The 25,848-nt window shown below is 41.8% G+C and overlaps 1 protein-coding gene across 5 annotated transcripts in view; it reads left to right on the top strand.

Moving 5' to 3' along the window:
* The window catches only part of TIAM2 (TIAM Rac1 associated GEF 2), an 810,124-nt gene that overhangs the window by 732,013 nt on the left and 52,263 nt on the right, over positions 1-25,848 (top strand). For all 5 annotated transcript variants that reach the window (XM_069769403.1, XM_069769402.1, XM_069769404.1 and 2 more), the window contains 7 exons: positions 10,297-10,476; positions 11,778-11,846; positions 16,445-16,570; positions 17,263-17,371; positions 17,512-17,691; positions 24,577-24,695; positions 24,778-24,886. In XM_069769403.1, coding sequence (XP_069625504.1) covers positions 10,297-10,476; positions 11,778-11,846; positions 16,445-16,570; positions 17,263-17,371; positions 17,512-17,691; positions 24,577-24,695; positions 24,778-24,886 — 892 coding nt within the window. The remainder of the gene's footprint in view (positions 1-10,296; positions 10,477-11,777; positions 11,847-16,444; positions 16,571-17,262; positions 17,372-17,511; positions 17,692-24,576; positions 24,696-24,777; positions 24,887-25,848) is intronic.

The following is a 25,848-nucleotide window of genomic DNA, read 5'->3' as shown; positions in this document are numbered from 1 at the left end:
TTCCGGCTCTGTGGCAGGCTCTTGGCTCTCGGCTCTGTGGCAGGCTCTCGGCTCTGTGGCAGGCTCTCGGCTCCCGGCTCTGTGGCAGGCTCTCGGCTCTGTGGCAGGCTCTCGGCTCTCAGCTCTGTGGCAGGCTCTCGGCTCTGTGGCAGGCTCTCGGCTCCCGGCTCTGTGGCAGGCTCTCGGCTCTGTGGCAGGCTCTCGGCTCTGTGGCAGGCTCCCGGCTCTGTGGCAGGCTCTCGGCTCCCGGCTCTGTGGCAGGCTCTCGGCTCTGTGGCAGGCTCCCGGCTCTGTGGCTGGCTCCCGGCTCTGTGGCTGGCTCTCGGCTCTGTGGCAGGCTCTCAGCTCTTTGGCAGGCTCTCGGCTCTGTGGCAGGCTCTCGGCTCTCGGCTCTGTGGCAGGCTCTCGGCTCTGTGGCAGGCTCTCAGCTCTGTGGCAGGCTCTCGGCTCTGTGGCAGGCTCTCGGCTCTCGGGCAGGCTCTCTGGCAGGTTTCTGGCTCCTTCCGCATTGGCAGGGTGTGGCAGGGTGTTGGCTCTTCTGCTTTTGGGCTGGAAATGGCTGAAGGCCTCATGGTCCTGCTTTATATATAGTCCAGGGGGCTGATCAAAGTTTTTTGAGCATGCTCAGTGTAAAAAGCCAGATACGGCCGCCGGATCCGACTTTTTCCGGATCCGGCGCTTTCCGGCGTCCATAGACATGCATTGTTGTAAAAAGCCGGAAAGGCCAGATCCGGCCTTTCCGGCTTTTTCGCCGGAGACAAAAAACGTTACAGTAGACGTTTTTTCCAGACGCCGGAATCGACTTGACGCCGGATCCGGCATCAGACTGGAAGGAACGCTGGGCCATCCGGCACCAATAATATTCAATGGGGGAAATGCCGGATCCGTTTTTTTATCGGAAGAGCCGGAATTCGCCTGAAACAAAAAACCTGATGTGTGAAAGCAGCCTAAATCATACATTTGTAGATTATCATTAATGAACTTAAAGGAGAATTAATTCATTCTGGTTAGTCAATCATTATGGGTCCAACTTCTTTGACCCCTGGCACTAACATTTGATTAAATAAAATGCAGTCACTTATTTACTCTTGCCTATTTAGCCCCTTTCCCAGCTAGACCTGGTACTTATTGACCTGGGATGTATGGATACGTGTCATCTTTAATGTGGCACAGCGACAGCTATTGCGTACTACCATTAAAATTCCGGCGCCATCTTGAAGCTGGGCACATGGTATCATCGTTCCAGGGGGTGGCGACACCGCCCGCAACTATGATCACTGTGATTGACTGTTCAATTATGAACAATCAATCAACTGTGATTGACTGTTCAATTATGAACAGTCAATCACAGCATTTCTCAGTGTTTCAGGCAATTAGATTGCCTGAAATGTTGATGTCCAGCCTAGGATGCTGTAGGAGTACCAATCATAGGGAAGTGCCTGGCAATGCCAAGATCACCAAGGCCAGCTCTGATTTGGTGCGAAAGACTATGACATCGATCGCACCAATCAGAGCGCACAGACGCGCTATTACCTGCAAGTGACCGTCCTGTACTTCCTCATTATAGCTTTGAATTTGTACAGGACGGTCACTCTGCCTGTCTGTGCACTGTGCTGGGCCCTGTGGTGCCACAGAAGCCTGTAACATCACCGATCCTGCTGCTGCTTGATCATCGTCGCACCTGCTGAAGAAAGAAGAAGATTTTCTGATCCCTTTTCTCTCTTCATCCACCTCAATCCCCCTCTCATCCCCTTTTTTCCCCTAACCCCCCTTCTGCCGCAGAGCGCTGATCAGTACTTGATTGCCTGATTTTTAGCATTTTTCTTTTTCTTGCATCCTGCAGCGACTGAGTGTTGATAAGTGACTCAAATTGCTGACCATCGTCCTTTGTCGCTGGTTTCCAGGACTCTTTTCGTCCCTGTCCATTCCCTTTTGCACCACCTCTATGCATCCATCCAGCAGCCGCTGAGAGTTGATCAGCGACTCAAATTGCTGATTCACACTGTCTCACTGTTTTTCACAACTTTCTTCTTTCACTATATTTTTTTGTGTGTGTATACAGTACAGACCAAAAGTTTGGACACATCTTCTCATTTAAAGATTTTTCTGTATTTTCATGACTATGAAAATTGTAAATTCACACTGAAATCATTAAAACTATGAATTAACAAATGTGGAATTATATACTTAACAAAAAAGTGTGAAACATCTGAAATTATGTCTTATATTCTAGGTTCTTCAAAGTAGTCACCTTTTGCTTTGATGACTGCTTTGCACACTCCTGGCATTCTCTTGATGAGTTTCAAGAGGTAGTCACCGGAAATGGTCTTCCAACAATCTTGAAGGAGTTCCCAGAGATGCTTAGCACTTGTTGGCCCTTTTGCCTTCACTCTGCGGTCCAGCTCACCCCAAACCATCTCGCTTGGGTTCAGGTCTGGTGACTGTGGAGGCCAGGTCATCTGGCATAGCCTGGATGTGTGTTTGGGCTCATTGTCCTGTTGAAATATAAATGATGGCTCGACTAAACGCAAACCGGATGGAATAGCATGCCGCTGCAAGATGCTGTGGTTGCCATGCTGGTTCAGTATGCCTTCAATTTTGAATAAATCCCCAACAGCAAAGCACCCCCACACCATCACACGTTGTCCTCCATGCTTCACGGTGGGAACCAGGCATGTAGAGTCCATCCGTTCACCTTTTCTGTGTCACACAAAGACAAGGTGGTTGGAACTAAAGATCTCAAATTTGGACTCATTAGACCAAAGCACAAATTTCCACTGGTCTAATGTCCATTCCTTGTGTTCTTTAGCCCAAACAAGTCTTTTCTGCTTGTTGCCTGTCCTCAGCAGTGGTTTCTTAGCAGCTATTTTACCATGGAGGCCTGCTGCACAAAGTCTCCTCTTAACAGTTGTTGTAGCGATTTGTCTGCTTCTAGAACTCTGTGTGGCATTGACCTGGTCTCTAATCTGAGCTGCTGTTAACCTGCGATTTCTGAGGCTGGTGACTCTGATAAACTTATCCTCAGAAGCAGAGGTGACTCGTGGTTTTCCTTTCCTGGGGCGGTCCTCATGTGAGCCAGTTTCTCTGTAGCGCTTGATGGTTTTTTCCACTGCACTTGGGGACACTTTCAAAGTTTGCCCAATTTTTCAGACTGACTGACCTTCATTTCTTAAAGTAATGATGGCCACTCGTTTTTCTTTACTTAGCTGCTTTTTTCTTGCCATAATACAAATTCTTACATTTTGTTCAGTAGGACTATCAGCTGTGTATCCACCAGACTTCTGCTCAACACAACTAATGGTCCCAACCCCATTTTTAAGGCAAGAAATACCACTTATTAAACCTGACAGGGCACACCTATGAAGTGAAAACCATTTCCGGTGACTACCTCTTGAAACTCATCAAGAGAATTCCAAAGACATACTGATAGGGATTCTAGATTGTGAGCCCCATTGGGGACAGTGATGATAATGTGTGCAAAACTGTAAAGCGCTGCGGAATATGTTAGCGCTATATAAAAATAAAGATTATTATTATAAGAGTGTGCAAAGCAGTCATCAAAGCAAAAGGTGGCTACTTTGAAGAACCTAGAATATAAGACATAATTTCAGTTGTTTCACACTTTTTTGTTGAGTATATAATTCCACAAGTATTAGTTCATAGTTTTGATGCCTTCAGTGTGAATGTACAATTTTCATAGTCATGAAAATACAGAAAAATCTTTAAATGAGAAGGTGTGTCCAAAAAAATATATACGGAGTGCTTGCGAAAGTATTCAGCTCCCTGGTACTTTTCAGCCTTTTCCCACATATCATGCTTCAAACATAAAGATGTCAAATGTAAATTGTTGGTGAAGAATCAACAACAAGTGGAACACAATTGTGAAGTTGAACGAAATTTTTTGATTATTTTAAATTTTTTGTGGAAATTCAAAAACTGAAAAGTGGGGCGTGCAATATTATTAGGCCCCTTTAACTTAATACTTTGTTGCGCCACCTTTTGCTGCGATTACAGCTGCAGGTCACTTGGGGTATGTCTTTATAAGTTTTGTACCTTGAGAGACTATAATTCTTGCCCATTCTTTCTTGGCAAACAGCTCGAGCTCAGTGAGGTTTGATGGAGATCGTTTGTGAACAGCAGTTTTTAGCTCTTTCCACATATTTTCGATTGGATTGAGGTCTGGACTTTGACTTGGCCATTCTAACACCTGGATATGTTTATTTGTGAACCATTCCATTGTAGACTTTGCTTTATGTTTGGGATCATTCACTTGTTGGAAGAAAAATCTCTGTCCCAGTCACAGGTCTTTTGCAGACTCCAGCAGATTTTCTTTAAGAATGATCCTGTATTTGGCTCCATCCATCTTCCTATCAATTTTAACCATCTTCCCTGTCCCTACTGAAGAAAAGCAGGCCCAAACTATGATGCTGCCACCACCATGTTTGACAAACCGGTCATGCTGAAGGATCTTGCAAGCAGCAGATCGCTCTCCTAGGTGTCTCCAGACCCTGTCACATCTGTCACATGTGTTCAGTATGAACCTGCTTCCATCTGTGAAGAGCACAGGGTGCCAGTGGTGAATTTGCCAATCCTGGTGTTCTGTGGCAAATGCCAAGCATCCTGCACAGTGTTGGGCTGTGAGCACAACCCCCATCTGTGGACGTCGGGCACTCAGACCATCCTCATGGAGTCGATTTCTAACCGTTTGTGCAGACACATGCACATTTGTGGCCTGCTGGAGGTAATTTTGCAGGGCTCTGGCAGTGCTCCTCCTGTTCCTCCTTGCACAAAGGCTGAGGTAGCGGTCCTGCTGCTGGGTTGTTGTCCTCCTGCTGCCCCCTCCATGTCTCCTGGTGTACTGGCCTGTCTCCTGGTAGCGCCTCCAGCCTCTGGACACTACGCTGACAGACACAGCAAACCTTCTTGCCACAGCTCGCATTGATGTGCCATCCTGGATGAGCTGCACTATCTGAGCCACTTGTGTAGGTTGTAGAGTCATTCTCATGCTACCACGAGTGTGAAAGCACAACCAACATTTAAAGTGACCAAAACATCAGCCAGAAAGCATTGGTACTGAGATGTGGTCTGTGGTCCCCACCTGCAGAACCACTCCTTAATTGAGTGTGTCTTGATAAATGCCAATAATTTCCATCTGTTGTCTATTCCATTTACACAACAGCATGTGAAATTGTCAAAATCTTATTTAACGAAAGAAAAACACTGCTGTGGTGTTCACAATCCTCTTGCAATAGGACAAGCTGGATGGCAAAACAAGTGCTAGTAATTTCGCAAAAGTAATAGAATGAAAAAATAACTTTTAACCATGCCAAAGGAGTTGAAAAGAAAAGTCGTGCGTGAGGAAAAGAAGGGCTCAATTCTGGCTTTACTAGCAGATGGACACCGTGAGCGTCATGTTGCCTCCATCCTTAACATTTCTAACATGGCAGTCCATGGCAACAAGGTCAAGCAGTAGACATTGGGGACAACAAAGCTACAGACCGGCAGAGGGCGAAAACAACCCTCCACTGACCTGGATGACCGTCATCTTATTGCAATGTCACTCAGCAACCGCAGGATGACATCAAGTGACCTAAGAAATGGAATGGCAAATGGCAGCAGGGGTGAAGTGCATGGAAAGAACAGTTCGTAACAGGCTCCTAGAGGCAGGACTCAAGTAATGTAAAGCTAGAAAAAAAGCCTTTCATCAATGAGAAGCAAAGGAGAGTCAGGCTGAAGTTTGCCAAAGACCATAAGGATTGGACCATAGAGGTCTGGAGTAAGGTAATATTCTCTGATGAGTATAATTTTCAGCTTTGCCCAACACCTGGTCGTTTAATGGTTAGACGGAGACCTGGAGAGGCGTACAAGCCACAGTGTCTTGCACCCACTGTGAAATTTGGTGGAGAATTGGTGATGCATCTGGGGATGCTTCAGCAAGGCTGGAATTGGGCAGGTTGTTCTTTGCGAAGGACATATATGAATCAAGCTGAATACAAGGTTGTCCTGGAAAAACAGTTGATTCTTTCTGCTCATGCAAAGCTCCCCAACTGAGGACAATGTGCCATGCCACACAGCTAGGTCAATCAATATGTGGATGAAGGACATCAAATCCCTGTCATGGTCAGCCCAATCTCCAGACCTGAACCCCATTGAAAACTTCTGAAATGTAGTCAAGGGGGAGATGGACAGTCACAAGCCATCAAAGAAGAACAACTTACATTTCTGTACCAGGAGTGGCATAAGGTCACCCAAAAGCAGTGTGAAGACTGGTGGAAAGCATGCCAAGACACATGAAAGCTGTGATTTAAAAATCATGGTTATTCCACAAAATATTGATTTCTGAACTCTTCCTACTTTAAAACATTAGTATTGTTGTTGTTTCTTAATGATTATGAACTTGGGTTTTTTTGCATTATTTGAGGTCTGCAAGCAATGCAATTTTTTTGCTATTTTGACCATTTTTCCATTTTTCATTTTCAGAAAATAAATACAAAATGTATTGCTTGGAACTTCGGAGACATGTTGTCAGTTGTTATAGAATAAAAGAACAATATACATTTTACTCAAAAATATACATATGAAGAGAAAAACCAGACAAACTGAAAATTTTCCAGTGGTCTCTTAGTTTTTGCAGAGCTGTATATGTATTTATAATGCATAGAAAGATAAAAGAAAAGCTGGTAATTTATCTGCCGGCTTCTGTAAAATCACTGCAGGAGCTGACAGGGTAGAAGAGATAGACTACATACAGTAAATACAAATAGAATAGGTAGATATATAGATTTTGGTGACAAATACAATTAGTACAGTGTGTGTGAAAATTACTGGACATGTATTTAATTAATAAAAGATTATTTTATGGAAAAAATGGTGTGGGCTCCCATGCAATTTTCACAACCAGCAGAGAGAGAGCCTACGACTGGGGGCAGATATTTATAGCTTAGGAAGGAGGTAATACCCATGGAGCTTCCCAGGCTATTAATTTCAGCTCACAGCTGTATACTTAGCCTGTACTGGCTATTAAAATAGGGGAGCCCCCAAAAATATGGGGTCCCCCTAGAATTAATAGCCAGCAAAGGCTATGCAGACAGCTGTGGGCTGATATTAATAGCCTAGAAAGGGGCCATGGATATTGCCCCCCACTGGCTAAAAATATATCAGCATTCAACTGCATCTTTAAGATGCGCCAATTTTGGCACTTAGCCTTGCTCTTCCCACTTGCCCTGTAGTGGTGGCAAGTGGGGTAATATTTGTGGGGCTTGATGTCACTTTTGTGGGGGGAGGGTGAGTTGATCTCACTGATCAAGTTCTCCAGACATAAAATACAATGCCATGAGAAAGGTCAAAGTGTGGTACAAGAAGCTGGCCATGTACATCGTTAAGATGGCAATTTACAACGCTTTTGTGCTTGCTATCACAATGTGCAGGCCAGTACGTCAATCCTTCAGTTCCAGGAGGCCCTAATTGATAAGGAATAACTTCTCAGTCTCTCAAGGACGATGTCACAACCTTAAATTGGGTTAAAGAAAGGTTTATTGTAGCCACAAGAGCTCTGATCGATGTTACAACAGAACTACCTCCAATGTATCGCGGCACAATTCTTATAAAATTATTGGGAGGATGTACAGGTAGGAGGGACATGTGGAAATCATCAAGTAACAAATCATCAAGTAACCAATCATATTACAGTACAAAAAATTAACAACAAATCAGATCATGACAAGAAGTTACATAAAGGATTCCATGTGTTTATGCTAAAAGGATAAAGATGCAATGTAAGGGTTTTGATGTTCAAGGTTTTTACCCCAGACCACACTGACCCTAAAGGTAGCGTGACCAGGTTACATGGCTAACTGCAAATACTGCAGTGGCTTCTGTCAACATTGTATCTTTGCTTAGGGCCCCTTCACACTGAGCGACGCTGCAGCGATACCGACAACGATCCGGATCGCTGCAGCGTCGCTGTTTGGTCGCTGGAGAGCTGTCACACAGACCGCTCTCCAGCGACCAACGATGCCGGTAACCAGGGTAAACATCGGGTAACTAAGCGCAGGGCCGCGCTTAGTAACCCGATGTTTACCCTGGTTACCATGCTAAAAGAAAAAAAAAAACAAACAGTACATACTTACCTACAGCCGTCTGTCCTCCAGCGCTGCGCTCTGCTTCTCTGCTCTCCTCCTGTACTGTCTGGGAGCCGGAAAGCAGAGCGGTGACGTCACCGCTCTGCTTTCCGGCTCACAGACAGTACAGGAGGAGTGCAGAGCGCAGCGCTGGAGGACAGACAGCGTTAGGTAAGTATGTACTGTTTGTTATTTTTTACTTTTAGCATGGTAACCAGGGTAAACATCGTGTTACTAAGCGCGGCCCTGCGCTTAGTTACCCGATGTTTACCCTGGTTACCAGTGAAGACATCGCTGGATCGGTGTCACACACGCCGATCCAGCGATGTCTCCAGGGAGTCCAGCGACGAAATAAAGTTCTGGACTTTATTCAGCGACCAACGATCTCCCAGCAGGGGCCTGATCGTTGGTCGCTGTCACACATAACGATTTCATTAACGATATCGTTGCTACGTCACAAATAGCAACGATATCGTTAACAATATCGTTATGTGTGAAGGTACCTTTAGTAATTACTTATTAATCTGGTAAAGAGATTCACTTGCTGTAATTTGGGTTTCTATTCTACTGAAACGACAGTTAATGGGATCTAGGTGAATTGATTAAAGGGAAAGTAATTATGGTATATGAAATTTCCTATGAATAATCTTTGGAGGTCAGGAAGGAGCAGGTCCCAGGCTGTACCAGGCCAACGTTTCCCCAGGGAGGTGCCTTAAAACACAAAACAAGGAAGGTCATGGAAGATGTCCCATAGTGTAACAGAAGGGGGATGCGGAATGACACCACTTATCAATGTGACACCTGCCTCGACAAACCTTGTCTGTGTATGAAATAATGCTTCAGACTGTACCACACAATCCATGGACTACACAACTCGTGTATGCCAACCTGACAGACACTACACTATTCACGTATGCCAACCCGATGCACTCTACACAACTTGCGTATGCCAAGTATGTATGTATTCTAAAATTAAAATACCAGGAAACAGTAGATCAGTTAAAAAATGGGGTCAGTTGTGGGGCATTTCCACTGTTTAGGTGCATCAGGGGTTCTGCAAACGCAACATGATGCCCGCAGACCATTCAATAAAAGTCTGCATTCCAAAACGTCACTCCTTATTTTCCGAGCCCCAGTTTGAGCCCAAACAGTAGAAGTGTTCCAGAGTTATTACCTCCTAAAGTGACTGTGGTCAGAATTGTAAAAATTGGCCTGGTTATTAACGTGCAAGTTACTTTGGTGGGATGAAGGGGTTATAAACGGTTCCGCAATCAGAGGATTGTATGGTTGTGGGTTTGTACCATAAGCGCATGGTTTTTTTGTGTGTTCCATTAAGAAAATGGAACAAGGTTGTCTTGACGGTATAAACCACCTTCAATTACAAAGCTATGTAATATCTCTGTATGAGAGCAGTATGTAAATAAAATTAATGACGTATGGCCTTTTTGTTCTGTAGCACCAGAACTGCGGTGCGTATCTCTTCGTACAAGGTTTGAAAATTGTAAGGCCTCATTGTCACATGGCCACAGAAGTTAGAATCTTATTACTGCAAGAGGGGTAACAAACTCTGGTGAGGCCACCGTTGCAATTGTTGAAGCAGTAGAAAATTTAGCAGACTATCTTATTTGGTTGTCTTACCGCACCCCATACCATGCTTTCTGGCCACATTTAAAAACTTATTTTATATGGTTTTCTTTTTTATCACTCTGGTATAATTTTTTTCAAAGTGATAAATATGTGTAATGTAAAACATTGTCTCTTCCTTTAATTTGATCCTATATACTGCTTTAATGCATTAGTTAGTGCAGATCTATTCTCAGGACTTCCTAATTTGTGGCCACTAGACGAGAGCCCTGAATATCACTTCTACCTCCTGGTTATCAGAGGCTGCTCTTTTGATTACCTGGCCTGGCACAAATTCATCATTGTGGCGTGACACAAATGTGACGTGATAACTGTCTTGATAGTCAAACGAAGAGCCACTGATGCCGTCGGGTAGGAAGTGGTTTTCAGGTCTCTTGAACATCAGCCACAGATTATTAACATGGCTGATCGACTTGGTCCTGCAAATCATTTACCATCAATTCTAATGCTTTCTTTACTCCTTATTTAAATGGTAGACCCTCAATACTTTAACTTGGAATTAATCAATTATATTTCATTTTTTTTCTACAAGAGTGCTGATCAGATCTCAGCATTGTGTCGAAGTATGCAAGAAGTCAACCAAGACATGATGGATGGTCAAAATGAAAGCCCCGACCCTCCGAGGCGACCACTAGCTCGTCACTTATCAGATGCAGATAGACTTCGGAAGGTTATACAAGAACTGGTGGATACAGAAAAATCTTATGTTAAGGTAAAACCTATGATCATTCTATTATACTCTGTATAGTATACTGTTTTTGTCAGTTATATAATTACTAGATGGTGGCCCGATTCTAACACATCGGGTATTCTAGAATATGCATGTCCACGTAGTATATAGCACAGCCACGTAGTATATTGCCCAGCCATGTAGTATTTTGCCCAGCCACGTAGTATATTGCCCAGTCACGTAGTATATTGCCCAGTCACGTAGTATATTGCCCAGTCACGTAGTATATTGCCCAGTCACGTGGTATATTGCCCAGTGACGTACTATATTGCCCAGCTACGTAGTATATTGCCCAGTGATGTACTATATTGCCCAGCTACGTAGTATATTGCCCAGTGACGTAGTATATTGCCCAGTAACATAGTATATTGCCCAGTGACGTACTATATTGCCCATCTACGTAGTATATTGCCCAGCCACGGTGAGTATATAACGATTTTTTATTTTTTTTAATTATTTTTAACATTAGATCTTTTTACTATTGATGCTGCTTAGGCAGCATCAATAGTAAAACGTTGCTCACACAGGGTTAATGGCACCGTTAACCGAGTGCGTTACATTGCGGTCGGTTAACGCTGCTATTAACCCTGTGTGAGCAGTGACCGGAGGGGAGTATGGAGGGGGAACTGACTGAGGGGAGGAAGGAGCCGCCGGACTGTCTCGTCGCTGATTAGTCGTGGCAAATCAGCGACTTGAATTTCATGACAGACAGAGGCCGCGACCCATGAATATCCATGACAGACAGAAATACAGACAGACAGAAAGACGGAAGTGACCCTTAGACAATAATATAATAGATTCCGCTGTACTGTATAGAGATTACCGTTCATTTCAGTCTAGATTGTGGTGGTTTCCAATCTAATTTTTGCTATCATAGCCACGTGCATATTAGGGCCATTTTAGCAGGAAGCTGTAAAACCTCTTAGTGTGGAAGTAAGCTGGAGATCCTAGAGAAAAGCCATACAAAGATGAAGAGAATAAGCAAACTCCTCGTTGGCTATATGCCTATGAAGTGTAACACTTTCCACGTATTAAGTTTGTTAAATGTTTGAATATATGCTGCAGGTTTGCAATGAATATGTCCCTTATTCCAGAGATTAAGTATACTATAAAGGAAAAATTACTAAATAAGAAGTGTAATAGTAAAAAATCTCAAGTATTTACATACATTAATGATTCCCAAGTATTTACTGTGATGCTTTGTTACTGATGTCTGGTAATTCTCTGCTTTATTTTTGTTCAGCTGTCTTTTATTTTAAATGTACTTGATTCCTTTCTTGCAGGATTTAAGTTTTCTCTTTGAATTGTACTTGGAACCCTTGCAAAATGAAACCTTCCTTACTCAGGATGAGGTAATGCTAAAATCACCATTTTATGGTTGTACTGAGCTTGTCACCCATCCCCCGCCCCCTCTGCATTGTGTGCAGGGCTGGGGATTCAGGCAGTGCTCATAAGTCAGTGCTGTTAGTCCCACTAAACAATATAAGGAGAGGATTGTAATTCATGTACACTGAGCCTTTGGCCACCCAATGAGGCACCGAGCTCCTCGTGTGTTTATATGTATATATATCATATAATGTATGTGTGTATGTATATACAGTACAGACCAAAAGTTTGGACACACCTTCTCATTTAAAGATTTTTCTGTATTTTCATGACTATGAAAATTGTACATTCACACTGAAGACATCAAAACTATGAATTAACACATGTGGAATTATATACTCAACAAAACAGTGTGAAACAACTGAAATTATGTCTTATATTCTAGGTTCTTCAAAGTAGCCACCTTTTGCTTTGATGACTGCTTTGCACACTCTTGGCATTCTCTCGATGAGCTTTAAGAGATAGTCACCGGAAATGGTCTTCCAACAATCTTGAAGGAGTTCCCAGAGATGCTTAGCACTTGTTGGCCCTTTTGCCTTCACTCTGCGGTCCAGCTCACCCCAAACCATTTCGATTGGGTTCAGGTCTGGTGACAGTGGATGCCAGGTCATCTGGTGTAGCACCCCATCACTCTCCTTCTTGGTCAAATAGCCCTTACACAGCCTGGAGGTCTGTTTGGGGTCATTTTCCTGTTGAAAAAAAAAAATGATGGTCCAACTAAATGCAAACCGGATGGAATAGCATGCCGCTTCAAGATGCTGTGGTAGCCTTGCTGGTTCAGTATGCCTTCAATTTTGAATAAATCCCCAACAGTGTCACCAGCAAAGCACCCCCACACCATCACACCTCCTCCTCCATGCTTCACGGTGGGAACCAGGCATGTAGAGTCCATCCGTTCACCTTTTCTGCATCGCACAAAGACTCGGTGGTTGGAACCAAAGATCTCAAATTTAGACTCGTCAGACCAAAGCACAGATTTCCACTGGTCTAATGTCCATTCCTTGTGTTCTTTAGCCCAAACAAGTCTCTTCTGCTTGTTGCCTGTCCTTAGCAGTGGTTTCCTAGCAGCTATTTTACCATGAAGGCCTGCTGCACAAAGTCTTCTCTTAACAGTTGTTGAAAAAGAATAGGGGTAGCCACAGGCAGAGAGTATCTATAAACTCGCATCTGGGAAGATTATAAACAAAGTATAATACAGAAAAATATATATAGTAAAACGTTCCCAGTAGAACTTATTCTGCCCTAGTAGCGGATCAAGACAGTTATCAAAACCATATACTAAAAGGAGGGGGGGGGAGGAAATAAATCCAAAAAGATAACCTTATTTCTTAATAGTAAAATTGCTTTATTGAAGTGCAAGGCAAGAAGACAGTGATGACAACAGAGTCATCCAATCGTGCATAAAAACAGTCAATGCATATGGGACACTAAGACAACTGCCTGCCAACCCATAGTAAAAGATTAATACGCCACATTAGCATAAAGGGTTAAGGTTACAAGGCCAATAGGGGACAGAACCTGAGTCATAGTAGACTAATGTGCAAAAACCGCCATATATTATACATGGTAGTACAATATTAAACATATCATTCAACATCACATAGGAGGAAATAAATCCAAAAGGGGGGCTGACGAAGGTGTTCCGAAACGCGCGTTGGGGCGGACACTGAGACGCTGCATCTGCCAAGTACCGGTCTTTTTGGGGTGATGTATTAACTTCTTCTATTACCGTTCTGTACAGTCCTTAACTACTATGTGATGTTGAATGACATGTTTAATATTGTACTACCAAGTATAATATATGGCGGTTTTTGCACATTAGTCTGCTATGACTCGGGTTCTGTCCCCTATTGGCCTTGTAACCTTAACCCTTTATGCTAATGTGGCGTATTAATCTTTTACTATGGGTTGGCAGGCAGTTGTCTTAGTGTCCCATATGCATTGACTGTTTTTATGCACGATTGGATGACTCTGATGTCATCACTGTCTTGTTGCCTTGCACTTCAATAAAGCAATTTTACTATTAAGACATAAGGTTATCTTTTTGGATTTATTTCCTCCCCCCCCCTCCTCTTAACAGTTGTTGTAGAGATGTGTCTTCTGCTAGAACTCTGTGTGACATTGACCTAGTCTCTAATCTGAGCTGCTGTTAACCTGCGATTTCTGAGGCTGGTGACTCGGATAAACTTATCCTCAGAAGGAGAGGTGACTCTTGGTCTTCCATTCCTGGGGTGGTCCTCATGTGAGCCAGGTTCTTTGTAGCGCTTGATGGTTTTTGCAATTGCACTTGGGGACACTTTCAAAGTTTTCCCAATTTTTTGGACTGACTGACCTTCATTTCTTAAAGTAATAATGGCCACTCGTTTTTCTTTACTTAGCTGCTTTTTTCTTGCCATAATACAAATTCTAACAGTATATTCAGTAGGACTATCAGCTGTGTATCCACCAGTCTTCTGCTCAACACAACTGATGGTCCCAACCCCATTTATGAGGCAAGAAATCCCACTTATTAAACCTGACAGGGCACACCTGTGAAGTGACAACTATTTCCGGTGACTACCTATTGAAGCTCATCAAGAGAATGCCAAGAGCGTGCAAAGCAGTCATCAATGCAAAAGGTGGCTACTTTGAAAAACCTACAAAATAAGACATAATTTCAGTTGTTTCACACTTTTTTGTTAAGTATATAATTCCACATGTGTTAATTCATAGTTTTGATGCCTTCAGTGTGAATTTACAATTTTCATGGTCATGAAAATACAGAAAAATCTTTAAATGAGGTGTGTCCGAACTTTTGGACTGTACTGTATGTATGTGTGTATATACTGTATATATATATATATATATATATATATATATATATAATATGTATATATATATTGTGAGGCAGTGACCGGTGTCATATGCGAGGGTCGCTATGTATCCCCCAGGATGTGCTTAGAAGCATATTAGATCCGCTGGAGTGCCCTGTGCTCACAGCAGGTTGCCTGTGAGACACAGGGAAGAATAAAAGTGAGTGTGAACTGGGTCAAGTTATTTGTCCCAGAAATTATTCAGGAAAACCCGGTATGGGCTTTTATTTTGAAACGGGCTGCAGGAAGGTAGTGGGGCCAGTCCGTTTCCTCCAGCCCAGATCTTATAGTGGCCCATGGCCATAGAATCTGGAGGAAAGAAAAAAAAACCTGCAAGAGAGTTTGGGTGTGTCAGTCTGGTCTGGGAGTCAGACCTAGCAGGAGGCTTATGAGGAGCTCCTTCCGTGTGGAGCAACACGGGTCAGGCAGAGCCTAAAAGCCTGACACCCCAGCGTACACAGTGGTGTAATACGGCCACGGCAACGGATTGTGGACTGTCTTTACTTTTCCCGGCTGCATACTGAAGGACTTGTTGCTTATGTTTTTGGTTTGTGAGTATGCTACAAAGTAAACAAGACTTTATTTGAACTTTATACGGGTCACTGCCTATTCACTGCACAGCAAGGACATCGCTGCATCACAATATATATATAAAATCTCTATCACTCGCAAGCATAAATGGTTTAATTTGAGACGTGGCCTGACGAATTCCCTTTTATATCATGTTGATATGTTTTTTTGTTGTGCAGACTTGCTGGTAATATTTAGCTTTGATCAGCTTCAGCACTGCTAGGTTTATTCTGGTTAATGACAGTAATAAGTATAGCTCTTTACTTTTCTGTCTGTGCATTTTACAAATCTGTTTTACTAGAACCTTCTTAAAATACCAACTTTTAGTAGGTAAACGCTCATTAGACTCATAAAATAGCCATGCACAGTATAGTTATAACTTGCCAATTTCTCAGGACGGACCTGATGATAATTTAATGGAGGCTTCCTGAAATTCCCCGTACAGAATATGATTTGTGAGAAACTCTACTCATGCTACTGTAAGCACATAATAAATAATAATTTTTATTTTTATATAGCGCTAACATATTCCACAGCGCTTTACAGTTTTGCACACATCATCATCACTGTCCCTGTTGGGGCTCACAATCTAAATTCCCTGTCAGTATGTCTTTATACACATGTATATAGGGGAGGAGAGGACTGAACAGCCATTCAGCCAAAAGCTAGCTAAAACTGCATGCCTACAAGTAAGGGGTCATACCCATGACCATATTTTCGTTCCAAGTTGGATCCGACCAAATAGCTTGCTCTCGGACCAAAGTTGTTCTATGGGGCCATGTTCATGTCTGCAGTATTGTCTGATTGGATTTGACTATCGGATCGCACTTGGTCAATGAGTCTCTGCAAAACATTGGACTGTACTTGGATGGCCTGTAAGTTCACTCTGAAAGAATGGAGAAAATGGAGACTTTTTTCCTTCTCCGCATCCAAAATTTTGGAACACACTCTGATCTAACTCTGATCGGAGTTTGATCTGAGTGTAATTTGCATAATCTGCCCGATTCTCTCGGATAAAAGAATACACGGTCGTGTGACCCCAGCCTAAGAATGAGTGATCATGTAATGTACAATACTCATATCAAGCTGATGGTTTGCTATTTTTTTAGCCCTAAAACTTTTCTTTTTGGTGCTGCTCTTAGATGGATTCTTTGTTTGGCAGTCTGCCTGAAATGCTTGATTTCCAGAAGATATTCCTCCAAACCTTGGAAGATGGCATTTCAAGTTCTACCGACTTCAACATACTTGAGACTCCGTCGCAGTTTCGAGTAAGTCATTAATTGGTTCTTATTATTGCAAACAGGATAATGTGCATGACATATGTTATGTAAGTGTCCTAGTTTACTGTAGGTTGGATTACTCATTGTTATTATAAATGACAAAGTTTTATAGCTTGACAGAAAATATGCTTTTTACTCACTTGGTGCCAAGGATTATTACTCTGAGTGTGTGCATCATGAATGATGACACTCAGGGTATGTGCACACGCTGCGGATTTTGCTGCGGATCCGCTGCGGGTCAGCAGCGGTTTCCCATGCGTTTACAGTATAATGTAAACCAAAATCCGCAGTGCACATGCTGCGGAAAAAAACGCGTGGAAACGCAGCGGTTTACAATCCGCAGCATGCCAATTCTTTGTGCGGATTCCGCTGCAGATTTACACCTGCTCCAATAGAAAACTGCAGGTGTAAAACCGCAGTGAAAACCGCAATAGAAACCGCGATAAATCTGCAAGAAAAAACGCAGCTGTTTTGCACTGCGGATTTATCAAATCTGCTGCGGAAAAATCCGCAGCCCTCACATATATACGTGTGCACATACCCTCAATGTATGAGTAAACCAGGCGTGATTATGGGTACTTGTGTGGTCTTCTTGGGTATGGGATGTACCACATGTTCTTGCACTTTTTAATGGAAAATAAGAAGAATGAAAATCAATAATTGTCTTTTTTACTTTTCAGAAATTGCTGTTTTCCCTTGGGGGATCATTTCTTTATTATGCAGATCACTTCAAACTGTACAGCGGATTCTGTGCAAACCATATAAAAGTGCAAAAAGTTCTAGAAAGAGGTAATGCAGCCACTACTTATTGTGAATTCATTGAATGCCCCACTTTAGAGTAAATCATTATACTATGTGCACAGTGGTGGATATTGTAGACACGGGGGTCAGTCACATTTGTAACTATACCACAATTTCTTCCACTGCAGCTAGAACAGACCCAGCTTTCAAGGATTTTTTGGATGCAAGAAATCCCACAAAGCAGCATTCATCTACCTTGGAGTCATATCTAATCAAACCAGTGCAGAGGGTTCTCAAATACCCACTTTTATTAAAAGAACTGGTGTCCTTGACAGACCATGAAAGTGAAGAGCATTATCACCTGACAGGTACATTTTCTTACATTGTGTGTAACTTGTATCTACGATATAGTACATTTATGGACATGTGTAATATTTATACTCACACACATAATGACACTTGAATCCTCTATTGGACAAACAGGCATATCTTGTGTGTGCGCATCAAATGTCCAATACGGTAATATCTCTTTAAAGCCGTTCGATAGTGCTAGTAAAACTCAGATCGTATACATTTGCCAATATACTGTACGCTAAGCAAACAGACGTTGATTATGAAAGTTGTCAGCTTTCTTGAAACAAAAGTTTTTTTAAGGAGAGGTTGAGAAAAAGTTGTAGAAATCTGCTGCAGCTGCTACGTTAGTAGTCTATGGCCGATGGACCCTGTGCCAATATCTGTGAACCTTAATATCTGTGAACATCAACTGCGACTCTTCTGATTAATAGGCTGCTGTATTATTACTTTGTTGACGTACTAATTAGAAGAGGTGCCAGTGATGCTGACATGTGACAAGAGGTTGGCAGAGCTCTAGTCATGCAGCCAGGACTAAAGACATGGCCACTGGATCATGGTCCTGTAAATCTTTTGGCCTATTCAATGGGTTTTAAACTCCTCTCATTCTGGGGATTATTGGCGATGACAAACAAGACCTTTCTGAGCTTTACAGATTTATTTGTGACTGATCAGTGGATCATTTTCACTTAAATTGCCCCTTTAAATGGATGAAGTTAATACATCTGATCAGTGGAGTAGCTAGGGGTGGCACTCCAAAATGTGGGTATAAAGAGAACTTGGCAAATGACCATGAAAATATACAATGGCATGTCAAATTTGGGCACCCCTGGTCAAAATTACTGTTATTGTGAGCAGTTAAGCAAGTTGAAGATGAAAAGACACATTCCCTTTGTTTTTTAGGCAAAAATATATATTTTCATCTTTTTCATTTTAAAAATTACAAAAAAGGAAAATGGGCTGATTCAAAAGTTTGGATGCCTTGCATGGTTAGAACCTAGTAGCATCCCCTTTTTTGAAAGTACCACAGATTGTAAACTTTTTGTAACCAGCCAAGAATTTTTCAATTCTTCTGTGGAAAATTATTTCGGTTCTGTAAGATTCCTGGATTGTCTTGCATGCACTGCTATTTTGAGGTCTAGCCACAGATTTTCAATGATCAGATCAGAGGACTGTGAGGGCCAGTGTAGCTTGCACCTTTTCAGGAAGTCTATTGTGGATTGTGACATGTGTTTAGGATCATTATCCATTTGTAGAAGCCATCCTCTTTTCAACGCCATCTTTTTTTACAGATGGTGTTATATTTGTATCAAGAATTTGTTAAAATAAGGCAACTTTTCATGTGACCAGGCTCGTTAAAGGGTCGACATTGACTTGTAGGATTGCAACCTTCCAATAGGTGGCACTAGAGCTCTAATTCTCTTCCTCTCTGAAGAGACAATTTGCATAATTAAAATTTAATTGAAATGTTCCCCATGCCATTGGCTACAACACAACCCCAAAGCCTGATTGATCGATCCCCCTACTTAATGGTTGGCGAGATGTTCTTTGCCATGTTTGTGTAGATGTCTCTGAACAGTAGAACAATGTACCACAACTCCAGAGTCTACTAAATCTTTATGAAGGTCTTTTGAAGTTGAGCGGGGGATCTGATTTGCCTCCCGAGAAATCCAATAAACAGATCTCACTGAAATTTAGCTTGGTCTTCCAGACCTTATCTTGACTCCACTGTGCCTGTTAACTGCCATTTATTAATTGCATTTGCAATTGTGGAAAGGGCAACTTGAAAATGCTTTGCTATCTTCTTCCTTCCTTCTCCTGCTTTGTGGGCCTCCACTATTTTCATTTTCAGAGTGCTAGGCACCTAAATAGAAGAACCCATGGCTGCTGTTTTTTGGCACAAGGTTAGAGGAAGCTGGGTTTTATAATCTGGGGAATTTGTATTACCTGGCCTTTCCTAACATGACAGTCATTTTGACCAGGGGTACCTAAACTTTTATATGCCCCTGTATCTGTATCCAAACACCGATATTACTTATGTATGGTGATTATATAATTGTAGATAGAAGTCCTGCAGAACATATAGGAGATTACAGTATAGTTATAGATAACTTACAAGTGATGTTTTTTCTGATGTATTCGTTCACTTTTATGTCTTTCATCAGGCCCAATCCAACAAAACAATGTCTTTCACCTATGGTACTACAATAGATTTTAAAACAAATACACATTTCATTTGTGACATTTCAAATATTGCCTCCATCTATTCCCAACCTGCACAAACGCCTCATCCCACAGCTGAGCCTTCTGCTGCCATATGTAACTCGATTACTGCACCTGCTGTGTGGCACAAAAACAATGCTCCTCTGGGTCCCCACATAATAATGCCCACCACTGTGCCCCTTACAGAGTAAAATGCCTCTTTTGCACCCTCAAAAATTTCAAGTGGACAATTTTAACTGTTAATGTGCCTTTAAAAGCCAGTGCCCACATTTTGTCCCCAAAATAATAATGTCCCCTGTGTGGACATATGAGGGACATAATATCTCTAATCTATTATAACAATATTGCTTTTTAAGTGCCTTCTTAAAATTGAATAATGTCTCCTAAGTCTCACCGTTACAATAATAATGGCCCGAGTCCCCTCCATTTACAGTAATGTATCCTGAGTCCCCCATGTACATCGCCCCTATAAACAATATGATGGTCCCACAGCTCCCGTATACACAGTATGGTGGGGGCAATAGCTTCCCTATATACACTGCATGCCCACAGTTCCACACTACGATGGACCCACAGCTCCACTGATCACAGTTTGATGCCCCTTACATTGTATGATGGCCCCCACACTCTATGATGCCCAGGCTGTCTTTGTATAAGTAATATTAAATAATTATTGTATACTTCCCTTTGCAAACATTGCAGTGAGTTGCAGGTTGTATTGCAAATAAAGAAAATCAACTATTTTTAAAGCATCTGAAATAGTGAGTAAAAGAGCTTGTGAGTGGATTGCCTTACAGTGGTATTCCCACCTCCAAAATCCTATTCCATAATGTAGAAGATGTAGTAATAATAATATTTGGTATCACCTCTAATTAGAAATGCAGTGTAATATTTTTGATTCACTATGTGGCTTACCCCATGTGCAGGGTATTGCAGTAGCTTAAAGATCTATGGTTGCGACCACTATCAACTAACTGTCACTATATGAGTTGTCATAACCAAGGATACCTTAGCTACTGCAATGCCTGCACATGGGCTAAGCGACATAGTGAATCAGGAGAACTATACTCCATTTCTCATTGGAGGTATTTCTTAATGTTATTATTACACTTACTGCATATTGCAATAGCATCTTGTAAATGGGAATACCCCTTAAATGTGACTTTGGATTCATGGAGTTTAGAAGGGGAAACTTGTAGCATGAATCTTTGGGACAATGAGACGGCAAGCAGGGGAGTAGATGGAAGAGTGTCAGGGAGAATAGTCCTGATCCGGCACACCCCAGCAAGTTTGAGAAGTTGAAAATGAAGGGTGTGTCAGTGGAGGCGTCACACTGATGCAGCAAGACATGTCGTCTGAAAGACATGGGAATGTCTGCTCCAGTAAAGGTAGTAGGTGGTTGTCCAATACTTTAACATTGATGGCCTATCCTTAGGATTGGTCATCAGTGTCTGATCAGTGGAATCAGCGAATAGTACCTTCAAGGTCTTTGATTTAAAAAGGTTGTCCACTACTTTACCATTGACCTATACTTGGGATAGGTTATCAATGTCTGATCGGCCGAGGTCTGACACTGGGCATCCTGCCGATCAGCTGTTCTCGATGCCGGCGACGGCCGGAAGTGCTTAAGTACGGAGCTGTTCGTCTGATCGTGACGGCAGCCAGGTACTGCACATCCGCCCCCTATTCAAATCAATTGGGGCAGATGTGCAGTCCCTGGCCATTTCTATCATCAGTAGACAGAGCAGCACAGTGACTGGGCAGTTCTGGCTGCTACAGGCACCTAGAGGAGCTGACCAGCAGGGGTGCCAGGTGTCCCACCATCCACTGATCAGACATCAGGGCCCTTTCCTAAGGATACTTCATCAATGTTCAAATAGTGAACAACCCCTCTAAGGAAAGGACCTTGAAGGTAGTATTTTCTGAAATACTGCCAGCACCATATGCCATGTTGGATAGATAGCGGGCGATTAGGCAGGTGAATAAGTGGCACAGACTCTAAAAGAGTGGTGGGCTGCAACTCAATGGAGAGGGTGCAAATGAGCTGGGGGAGTGTTTAAACTAGGAACTGAAGTGGTAGGAAAATTACTGTATTAGAGAGGAAGATAAAACTGTAACACGGTTACTGAAAAATAATTGAGCTCATGGGTAGATGGCAAAGTCCACTTCAGTGACTTGGTACCAGGCAGCTGCAGCCAAGGCAAATACAATCATGAGAAGCATTTAATATAGGCACAGATGCTCATGAAAAGAATATACTTCTGCCTCTATACAAGTCACTAGGGCAGCCCTTCTAGAATACTGTGCACAATTTGGGGCTCCATTGTATAAGACGAACAAAGCTAAACTAACGTAGGTGCAGAGAAAGGTGGTCAGGTTATTTAAAAGATGGGTGACCTTCAATCACAAGACGGGTTATCAAACTTGGGGTTATTCATTTTGGAAAAATGAAGGAATGGGGGCGATCTTATTACAATGTGCAAATATATGAAGGCACAGTACTGATGTCTTTATAATGGCCTTTTTACACCTAGTCTTGTGACTATGGGTTATCCTCTATTTCTAGAGAAAAGTAGCTGAAATCATAGTCACAGATGGTGGTTATTTACTGTGAGAGCAGTGAGATTATGGAACTCTGTCACATGATGTTGTAATAGTTGATTAATTAAAAATGGTTCAAAAAGGGCCTGGATACCTGTTTTGAAAAATGTGTTACAGGTTATGGGTACTAGATTCTACAATAGGATGTTGGTCCAGGGAACTAGGCTGATTAACATACATATGTGGAGTCAAAAAGGTATATTTTCCCCTAAAATGTATTTATTTATTTTATTCACTTGTATAGCGCCATTAATTCAACAGCGCTTTACAAACATTATTGACACTATGGGGCAATTAGAATTTGCTTCATGGGAGTTGTGCTTTTCTCTGGATCGACATGTTAAGGTATGGGTTGAACTCAATGAAAGTATGTCTACTTCTAGTCTTAAAAGTCTACCGGCAGACAGCAGTAAGGTGCGGGTGGACCAAAGTGGTGATGGCATCATGCTGAGTCATGCACAGGACATCTTTCCACCCGGGATTCATCCAACGTGTCTTTCTGCCATCCTGTAAGCTACCTTATGCAACCTGCATAAAACAAACACATGAGCAGTGCACACGGTGAACAAGCCCGTAGGGACATTGTTCACACCACCAAGAAACTGAAGCACAAAAACGGCACAGTAAAACATAAAAATACTCTGTTGCAGAAAATATCAGTAAGCAGCAAGTACTAGTAAAAAGATGGAAAAACACAGGGTATTTGGTTAATACGTTTTTTGCAAAAAATGTATATTAAGACCCTCTACCAAACGTCAAGGTATACCTGTATTAGAGCAGTCCTAACTAATGTATGTAATCCCTATCTGATGTATTTAAAAACCTGGTCATATGTATAGTACCTTGTATGAGCAGGGTTCAGAGAGGAAATGTCCAATGTGGACACGTAGCATAGAATGGCTTTTATGTGCACGGCTCACAAGTAGGGGTGGGAACCTCCCTAGTCTTGTAGAAACAAGAAACCTGCAGCTTACAGAACAGAGAGTGGTTGTGGCGGGGGACCATGTCGTAGATCTCAGCTGTTGCTCTGTTCAATGGTTGAAAGTGGCCCCTTTACCTCCCCCACAGTAACTAATTTATAGAATAAATGCTGAGAGTTAAATGGGTTGGTTTGTCAATTTCTAAGATGGAAACATTTTGTAGCCAACTAGTTCATGTTAACCTCTAAGTACCTCCTTGATCTTTTTTATAGCCTTGTAATTTAGAAGAGAATATGCTCTGAAATGGCTAAGTGCCGAGCTGAGTATATCTGGTTAATTTATGATCCACAGAATTAAAAAATGGTTATTATCACAGCTATAAAAAAAAATTGTTGGTCCATCTGTGCATGCTGTCTTTGAGCAGTTATAGCAAGCAGCATTGCATGTTCCTATGGTGTTAATATTGTACATTGCTAATTAAATACTTACAGTAGACTTTTTATAGATGTGGAAATGAGAAAAGAACCTGTATGGGTTGGATCAAACTTCTTTAGAAAGTATATGATCCTAAAACTAGAAATGCAAATTAACTTTTTTTTATAATGTAAAGTTTTACTCTTTCCATTTTCGTTTTTTTTTTATGTAACTGATCGCGAAACAATTTGAAACTTTAGTGATGAATTTCCTTTTTTTATTACTTTGTTTTATTTCCATTTTTTCTATTTAACAATTGGATTTATACTTGCTAAGACTGGCAAGCTTCTAAACATTCTACAATTGTGTCAATATTGTAGGATGCACATGTTGATTGAGGAATATGGCCAATACTGTACCAAACCCCTAAACCAGGTTATATATGGTGAATAATACCGTCTCCTCCTTTCCAACAAAACTACAGGGTTATAATAAAATTTCAGGAAGCTCAGGAATTTGATAAAACTTCAGGGATTGATCACTTTAATAAATATGCTCCATTGATGTTGTTCATGCTTCATCTGTTTGATTGATAAAATTAATGAGTTGTTTGGCAGCAATCACATGTTTGAATCCCAAAAATCCCAATATTTTATCACTTCAAAAATGAAACTATTCTGTTTCCATACTTTGTAGTCTGTAATGTCAGTCAATTATTGAATTTTCTACTTTCTAAATTTACAGAAGCACTAAAGGCTATGGAGAAAGTGGCCAGTCACATTAATGAAATGCAGAAAATCTACGAAGACTATGGAACTGTGTTTGATCAACTAGTAGCAGAGCAGAGTGGAACGGAGAAAGAGGTACCCTAAAAATCTGGACCTCTCCACTGGTAACAATGTTTTCTTGGGAGGGCGCCTTTCAAATCAAGTTTTATATTCGCAGGTCACAGAGCTCTCTATGGGAGAACTGTTGGTATATTCTACTGTAACCTGGCTTAATATCTTTCCATCTCTTGGCAAAACAAGAAAAGAGCTTGAACTGACAGTGTTTGGTAAGTGTTGTATATATTGTATATATATTGTATTATTATAGTGTGTGTGTGTGTGTGTGTGTGTGTGTGTGTGTGTGTGTGTGTGTGTGTGTGTAAAAGTTTGGACACACCTTCTCATTTAAAGATTTTCTGTATTTTCATGACTATGAAAATTGTACATTCACACTGAAGGCATCAAAACTATGAATTAACACATGTGGAATTATATACTTAACAAAAAAGTGTGAAACAACTGAAATTATGTCTTATATTCTAGGTTCTTCAAAGTAGCCACCTTTTGCTTTTATGACTGCTTTGCACACTCTTGGCATTCTCTTGATGAGTTTCAAGAGGTAGTCACCGGAAATGGTTTTCACTTCATAGGTGTGCCCTGTCAGGTTTAATAAGTGGTATTTCTTGCCTTATAAATGGGTTGGGACCATCAGTTGTGTTGTGAGAAAGTCTGGTGGCTACACAGCTGATAGTCCTACTGAATAGACTGTTAGAATTTGTATTATGGCAAGAAAAAAGCAGCTAAGTAAAGAAAAACGAGTGGCCATCATTACTTTAAGAAATTAAGGTCAGTCAGTCCGAAAAATTGGGAAAACTTTGAAAGTGTCCCCAAGTGCAGTGGCAAAAACCATCAAGTGCTACAAGGAAACTGGCTCACATGAGGACCGCCCCAGGAAAGAAAGACCAAGAGTCACCTCTGCTTCTGAGGATAAGTTTATCCGAGTCACCAGCCTCAGAAATCGCAGGTTAACAGCAGCTCAGATTAGAGACCAGGTCAATGCCACACAGAGTTCTAGAAGCAGACAAATCTCTACAACAACTGTTAAGAGGAGACTTTGTGCAGCAGGCCTTCATGGTAAAAAAGCTGCTAGGAAACCACTGCTAAGGACAGGCAACAAGCAGAAGAGACTTGTTTGGGCTAAAGAACACAAGGAATGGACATTAGACCAGTGGAAATCTGTGCTTTGGTC

This window comes from Ranitomeya imitator, chromosome 5, assembly GCF_032444005.1.
Source record: "Ranitomeya imitator isolate aRanImi1 chromosome 5, aRanImi1.pri, whole genome shotgun sequence".
Classification (NCBI taxonomy): Eukaryota; Metazoa; Chordata; class Amphibia; order Anura; family Dendrobatidae; genus Ranitomeya; species Ranitomeya imitator.
The sequence above is the reverse complement of the archived record's forward strand: the minus strand, read 5'-3'. Positions and strand labels throughout refer to the sequence as shown.